The sequence below is a fragment of the Pipistrellus kuhlii genome, unplaced genomic scaffold (assembly GCF_014108245.1).
Source record: "Pipistrellus kuhlii isolate mPipKuh1 unplaced genomic scaffold, mPipKuh1.p scaffold_m20_p_10, whole genome shotgun sequence".
NCBI lineage: Eukaryota > Metazoa > Chordata > Mammalia > Chiroptera > Vespertilionidae > Pipistrellus > Pipistrellus kuhlii.
Window position 1 is genome coordinate 26,775,351 of NW_023425405.1, and position 7,126 is coordinate 26,782,476.

Here is a 7,126-nt window from a genome sequence, read left to right on the forward strand (position 1 = left end):
TATCCTCCTCCCGACCTCACACGCACGCAGGCACGTTGTTGCACACTCACACCCGCTCGGGAGCACACGCCGCCCGGCCCCCCCCCCCCCCGGGCCCCCCCCCCCCCCCCCCCCCCCCGGCGGCGGCGGCGGCGCCGGTGACCTCACGGCGCGCGCGGCGGGCCCGGCGAGGCCGCAGATTGGCTGGCCGCGCCCCCGCGGCACTTCAAAGCCGGAGAGGGAGCTACAATTGTGGCGGAATGGGCGGACCTGATCATTGTATTGCACACCTCCAAAAAAAACACGGCCTCCGATTTATCAATATAAAACAGATCCTCCGAGAGGAGGAGGAGGGCACTGGTGTGTGATGGCAACTTCACTTCTAGGGGTGAGTCTCGCTCAGGGCTTTCTCTCGCCGCTTTAATGAGGTTCCCTTTTTATGGCCGATCGGAGGGGGGTTCGAGTCGCCCCGGCCAGGCCACGGGCTATCAGTCTCTATGGAGAGTTTTTTCCCCCTCCCCCCCCCCTTTCTTCTTTAAATACAAGGGAGTTTGGAGAAAAGAAAGAGGGGGAGAGGGGGGCAGAGGCATTTTTGTGAGCGCAGGAAGAGGTTCGGAGGGCACTCAGACCGGCCGCCTCGCCGCGCCCGGCCGCTCCCCGCCCGGGAGACCTGCGCTCCTGCCCATTTTGCAGGCGACGATTTCGGGGGTGAAAAGAGAGCAAGTTTTTTTTCCTCCTGGGCAAACGGCAGATTTTCCTCTCACCCCCTTAAACAATTCCGCAGTCCTTGTCTTGCAGGTACGTGGAACCCGTCTCGTTTTATTTTATTTTTTTTAAACTATTGTAGAATTTTTTTAAATAAAGAAAATGAAAAGAACAGCAGGAAGAGCAAGTGAGCCAGCTTTGTAGTTTGTGACCTCGGTTGGCCCGGGAGACACCAGCCAGGAGGGGGATCTGGGGGAACCGGAGCAGGGTTTTCAAAAAACTCTTTTTCTGGATGACACGGGAAGCGCTTTTTTTTTTTTTTTTTTTTTTTTTTTTTTTTTTTTTTTTTTTTAGCAATCCACGGTTTCCCTCCAGGCTTCTCGGCAAAGGAAACTTTCTTTCTCTCCCCCCCCGCCCCCCCCCCCCCCCGAATCCGGACTTTTGCTTTTTGCTTGTGTGTTTCGCAGTGCCGGGGCTTGGGGGCGCGGGAGTGTGTGTGGGTGAGACTGTGTCCCGCTCTCCCTTAGCATGGCGCTTTGCTCCCGACCCGGACGCCGCCGGCAGCCACCCTGCTCCCCGCCCGCAGCGTAGGAGGCGGCCGGGCGCCGGGGCGGTCGGGGGAGCCAGGTGAGTTGGCGGCGGCGCGCCGCAGCGAGACTCGGGGTGCAGCAGCGGGGCGCTCGTGCGGAGGGGCTCCCGGAGATCTGATGCAGATTTTCTTTCCTCCCTCCCCCGCCGGCCTACTCTACCCACCCCCATCCCCACCCTCTCCCTCTCCCTCCCCCACACCCCTACCCCCCTTCCCGCAGGAAGAACCGCGGTTGGGATCCACTCCTCTGGCCATGCTCGCTGCTACCTGCAATAAGATCGGCAGCCCCAGCCCGTCGCCCTCCTCCCTCTCGGACAGCTCCTCTTCCTTCGGCAAGGGCTTCCACCCCTGGAAACGCTCCTCCTCGTCCTCCTCGGGCAGCTGCAATGTAGTGGGCTCCGGCCTGTCCGGCTTCGGCGGCGTGGCGGGGGCCTCCCGGAGCGGCGGCTCGTCCTCGGCGGCGGCGGCGGCGGCGGCTGCGGCGGCGGCGGCCGCGGCCCTGGTGTCCGACTCGTTCGGCTGCGGCGGCTCTCCGGGCTCCAGCGCCTTCTCCCTCACCTCCAGCAGCGCCGCCGCCGCCGCGGCCGCCGCGGCCGCCGCCTCCGCCTCGCCCTTCGCCAACGACTACGCGGTGTTCCCGGCGCCCGGCGTGTCCGGGGCCGGCGGCGGCGGCGGGGGCGGCGGGGGCGGCGGCGGCGGCTCCTCCTCGGCGCACTCGCAGGACGGCGCCCACCAGCCCGTGTTCATCTCCAAGGTGCACGCCTCGGTGGACGGGCTGCAGGGCATCTACCCGCGCGTGGGCATGGCGCACCCTTACGAGTCGTGGTTCAAGCCCTCGCACCCGGGCCTGGGCGCCGCCGCCGCCGCCGCGGGCGACGTGGGCGCGGCCGGCGCCTCCAGCTGGTGGGACGTGGGCGCGGGCTGGATCGACGTGCAGAACCCGAGCGGCGCGGCGGCGGCGCTGCCGGGCTCGCTGCACGCGGCCGCCGGGGGGCTCCAGACCTCGCTGCACTCGCCCCTCGGAGGCTACAACTCGGACTACTCGGGCCTCGGCCACTCGGCCTTCAGCAGCGGCGCCTCCTCGCACCTGCTCGGCCCCGCCGCCGGCCAGCACCTCATGGTGGACGGCTTCAAGCCCGTGCTGCCCGGCTCCTACCCGGACTCGGCCCCGTCGCCGCTGGCCGGCGCGGGGGGCTCCATGCTGGGCGCGGGGCCGGCGGCGGCGCCGCTGGGGGGCTCCCCGCGCTCCTCCGCGCGCCGCTACTCCGGCCGCGCCACCTGCGACTGCCCCAACTGCCAGGAGGCCGAGCGCCTGGGCCCCGCGGGGGCGAGCCTGCGGCGCAAGGGCCTGCACAGCTGCCACATCCCCGGCTGCGGCAAGGTGTACGGCAAGACGTCGCACCTGAAGGCGCACCTGCGCTGGCACACGGGCGAGCGGCCCTTCGTGTGCAACTGGCTCTTCTGCGGCAAGCGCTTCACGCGCTCCGACGAGCTGCAGCGGCACCTGCGGACCCACACGGGCGAGAAGCGCTTCGCCTGCCCCGTCTGCAACAAGCGCTTCATGCGCAGCGACCACCTCAGCAAGCACGTGAAGACGCACAGCGCCGGCGGCTCCGCGGGCTCCGGCAGCGGCGGCAAGAAGGGCAGCGACACCGACAGCGAGCACAGCGCCGCGGGCAGCCCGCCCTGCCACTCCCCGGAGCTGCTGCCGCCCCCCGAGCCCGGCCACCGCAATGGCCTGGAGTGACCGCGAGCCCCGCGCCTCCTGGCCCTCCTCCCCGTGGCCTCCTCCCGCCCCGGCCGGTCCCCGTCTGTCTGTCCGTCCTGGCCTCCGCTCCTGCCTCTTTCTGTCCCTCTGTTCTCACTCGCTCCCTCTGGGACTTAACTCTGTAAAGGGCATGTGGACGTACATGTAAGTAACACACGCATTGCCGTCCGCGGGGGGCCCCGGCTTTCCTTCTCCACCGGGGACCCCGTCGGAGCTCCGCGCTGCGGGCACCCACGCCCCGCCGGGCCTTCGTCTGTCCTCGCCCTCCCTTGATTCCCCTCCCTCCATCCCATGGTGCGAAGGGCCTTCCAGAGGGAAGCGGCCCTGGAGGTGGAGTCCAGAGCCCCGGGGGACAGGCCCGCTCCGGGGCGGCAGCGATTCGGTGGGACAAGGCTGGGCTTAGCTGGGGAGGGCGAGGCAGGAGGCCCGCGTGGGCATCCCCGCCGGGGCGGCCGCGCACTCGGGGCCAGGACCGCCGGCCGCCTCCCGCCCCGTGGGAGCGCTGGGCGGGGGCCCTCCTGGCCGCACGGAGTTGCGGAGTTTGCGGAGTTGAGCTGTCCCAGCTCCAGCTCGGCCCCTCTCCCTTTGTTCCCTGAGGCGGGACCCATGCAAGTTTCAACCAAGGGCCGTCTTGGCAGCCTTCTGTCACTATAACATTTTTTTAAAAACTAAAAACCTAAAGGGAGGGGGAAAAAGGCATCCCTTCCCTTGGTTTCCCATCTAGATAGCTTTTCCTCCAGCAGTGAGCAAGTCTTTCTCTCAAAACTGTGCTAATATTGATCCCAAAGTTATTCTGGTGGAATTAATTTAACTTATGGGGTGGGGGTGGGGTGAGGGTAGGTGTCTTTCTTATGCAAAAATACCCCTTTTCCGGTGAGAACAGATTCACTATCTCCGTGTTTGTCCTTTTCTACCTCGTTTTTCATCACCCCCGAGCCTAATCTCCCCCCCCCCTTTTTTTTGCTACTCCATACATCAATTTGTATAGTACCCGTATCTGTAAATTCTTGCAATCCATTGAAGATTATTAGGGTGAAACTTTTTTGTGTGTGATTTGAACTTATAAACAAGTGAAGAAAGCTATCGTTTATATCAGACGAGGCTGCAGTTTAAATTTAAATGCCAAAAGAGGGAAAGTAGGGGGAGGGGAAACACCTTTGTAAAAATAATCTGAACCTAATGGTTTGTACCACTGGAGAATCGCTCTAGATTAGTTACCAATGAACTATAACTCCACCAGCCTATGGGTGCGAGGTGCAGCTGTCCAGGAGACGATTTTGTATAGTATTTTTCTTGTACATTACTCCCAGTAAATATTTGAAAATATATCGAAGTAAACTTGATTTTTTTGGTTACAAGAAAATATTAAGAGTTATTGTGGCAGTTGTGAAGACTGCAGGCTTTTTGAACTCACTTCTGGAGGTGCAGAGCCACAAACGCACTTTCAGGGCCTAGTGTTGCTCGAATATTAATTTAGATAGCTATCGAACTGTAATTAAGACAATATTTGATAAATGTGGGGTGACATTTAATTTAATGGAGCATGTACTTATTTGCATTTGCTGGCAGTTCAGGTATAGTTAAAAGTGAGAGTTCTCCTATATTTCATCACTGGGTTTGCCAAAACCCATGTATTAAATAAATTGTCCAAGTGAAACTCAACTAACTTTGGCCTTTGTGTATTTCCTGAAGGTAATATTGTTTAACTGTTAACAAACACTCCTGACACTTACATTTAAATGTTTGCAAATTCTGCAAACTAATTGCTCATTGTAATGTTGAAATAATTTGGATATTTCACATTGAAATGAAAAGCCTTTCTCTAGAACATTTTAGACTTGCATTTTAAATGCATGAGATGTAATTGATTTATTTGTAATATTTTAAATGGTATTAATAAACTCAGATAAAAGACTAGGCCAGTTAATTTGTATTTTTTTTTTTCTGTTTAAACTATGGACATTTGCATTTTGTTCTCAGTTAAATGTCTATTTAAGCAAAATATAATGCTGTTTTGTGGTACTATTTAAATAATCGCCTTTAATATTACTTCAATAGAATGATTTATCTGGCAAAACTGTTTTCTCTATTTACCAAGATAAAGATTATAGTGTCTAAGAAATGTAATTAATTATTTACCAGTAGGTTTAGCTCAAAGCATCAGGATTTACTGACCTCTTAAAATTTGGACTAAGTCACCAAAACAATTCCAAGGAATTTCCCGTTTTGCTTCCTTCTCACTCTCCAGAAGAACTCAGGTTGATTGTATTTGGTATTTAAAAGGGCAAGACTTACACTGGAAGATCAATACATCTAAAATAAAAACATGGGTTTGGGGATAACTTTTGTTGTTAGGGGGTGGAGGAGGTCAAGCTAACAAAAGCTTGTTTTTGGCATTCCATGTCTTAGCTAAAGATTATGTAGAGGTAAATATCGGTAGTAGATTCCTGTTGAAATGAGTTATCTGTTCTTTTAAAGTCTCTAAACAGCCACCAAAGAAAAGGAAGGTTAAACCTTAATCTATTTACTAGGCTATTGTTCACAGGTGTCAAAGATGCCAATAAAAAATTGTCTTGTTATGTCTAAGTGCATTTAAGTAATGGGTTCCTTGAGCCATACTTTGAAACATAAAAAAAAATTACTTTAAATGTTGATTGTTATATCAAACTATTTCACTATTAGAGTAATATTATTTTGAATCAAATTGAATAAAAAGTTAGTGTGTTCAGATTCTTTTCAGTTTAGCTTCTTTCTTTCCGTTTGCATTCTCCTCACTCCAAGTTCAGTCTTGGTGTATATCTCAAACTGAAAATCTTCCATTGAAAAGTATATGAAGTCCTTCTTACCCATATAAACAAGTGAAAATACAGAGTGCTGTGAATATTGTAAATGTAGAAGAAAAATCAATTGGGGGTAAAATATTTTAGGACTGCAGTTTGGGCTTAAGATGCAGACTGTCTTGATCATGCTGTTTTGCAAATATTTGTGATCTTCAATTCCTATAATTTCAGGGAAGCAAGCTGCTCTGATTCTTTGGTTTTTAAGTAAAATAGTCTCTTTCTGTCACTTCCTTCCTAGGAATAACACGCAGCACACAATTTAAGTGTTGTTTCTTTTTTTATTGAAAGTTGCAGTGCTGAGGAGGAACCGGTTCTGAAGGAGTTAAATGTAGTGGCAGGTAAGGAAAGCTGCTTGGTGCATTTATAATATCAGTTGCATTACATACAGATCACATTTGATTTAAGAGGTGGATGATGGCAAAGATATTGTCTAGAAGATGATTTCTTGGGGGTGGCTGCAGGGGGACGGATTTTTCGGTAGTTGTAAATGAAAAACTTTCACTTTCTTCCACTCCCCCTCCTCTCCCTTCCAGTGTCGGTGTATTTTGCTGTGATGTCTATTGAACAGTATTTCTAGATTGCTGTTCTGCAGGGCGGGCTGGGTTCCCTCTTGGGGGGATGGATGGTGGGTGAAGTGCAGGATTGTGATTTCCCTCTGCCTTGTCTGTGATAAAGCGCCTCTCACAGTGCCTTGGAGGCTCACTCAAACCCAAATGCTGGGTTTCACTTTGAACTAAGGGACAAGGGTCCAGTCTCGCAGATCAAGGTAGAGTTAAACTACTTGTTGACCCAGAGGTCAGGCCAGCGTGCGTCAGCCCGCTCTCAGTCCAGCCTTTCTGTGGACCTGTCTCATTTCTTCCCCACACTTCAGTGTTCTTTTCTCATTCTGCTTCCTCCCATTCTGGCTCAGCTTCTTTGAGGATGTTCTCTTCCCCTTAGAGACGTACATGACTGCGATTTGTTGAGGTTGGACTATCAAGGAGGTATTTTATGATAGGAATTTAATTTAAGCAAATGTGATGCGTGACTTACTCTCCTGCTATCAACTGCTCTTTGGAAAAGTTCCTGGACGGGTTTGCTTTCCTTCCACTGTCCTCTTACTCCAATCTTGGTATAACTTCTCCACTGAATTTCCCTGGGGGAGAGAATGCTGAAATTAAGAATTAAAGACAAGCAGGTGATGAGACTGGACTCCTGAGTGGGTAGATCGATAATCCTGCCATCAAAATTTTCATCCCCCCTCTC

The 7,126-nt window shown here is 53.6% G+C and overlaps 1 protein-coding gene across 5 annotated transcripts; it reads left to right on the forward strand.

Annotated features, from left to right (window-relative positions):
• The first annotated feature begins 229 nt into the window (after nucleotides 1-229).
• Nucleotides 230-3,121, forward strand: SP8 (Sp8 transcription factor). 5 transcript variants are annotated; one of them, XM_036429213.2, is made up of 3 exons: nucleotides 236-367; nucleotides 1,212-1,311; nucleotides 1,498-3,121. In XM_036429213.2, the coding sequence occupies exons 1-3, from the start codon at nucleotides 347-349 to the stop codon at nucleotides 3,018-3,020; spliced, it is 1,644 nt and encodes a 547-aa protein (XP_036285106.1). In that variant the 5' UTR covers nucleotides 236-346; the 3' UTR covers nucleotides 3,021-3,121. The 5 variants fall into 5 exon arrangements, with proteins under 5 accessions (XP_036285107.1, XP_036285109.1, XP_036285106.1 ...); XM_036429214.2 differs by lacking the exon at nucleotides 1,212-1,311 and having other exon boundaries at nucleotides 230-367; nucleotides 1,494-3,121; XM_036429216.2 differs by lacking the exon at nucleotides 1,212-1,311 and having other exon boundaries at nucleotides 233-367.
• The last annotated feature ends 4,005 nt before the right edge of the window (nucleotides 3,122-7,126 follow it).

Bases quoted from the DNA above. Each gene is read 5' to 3' on its own strand.
- SP8 (XM_036429211.2), top strand. From the start codon at position 403: ATGAGGTTCCCTTTTTATGGCCGATCGGAGGGGGGTTCGAGTCGCCCC. The intron at 778-1,493 runs GTACGTGGAACC...CCCTTCCCGCAG, and splicing joins CCGCAGTCCTTGTCTTGCAG to GAAGAACCGCGGTTGGGATC.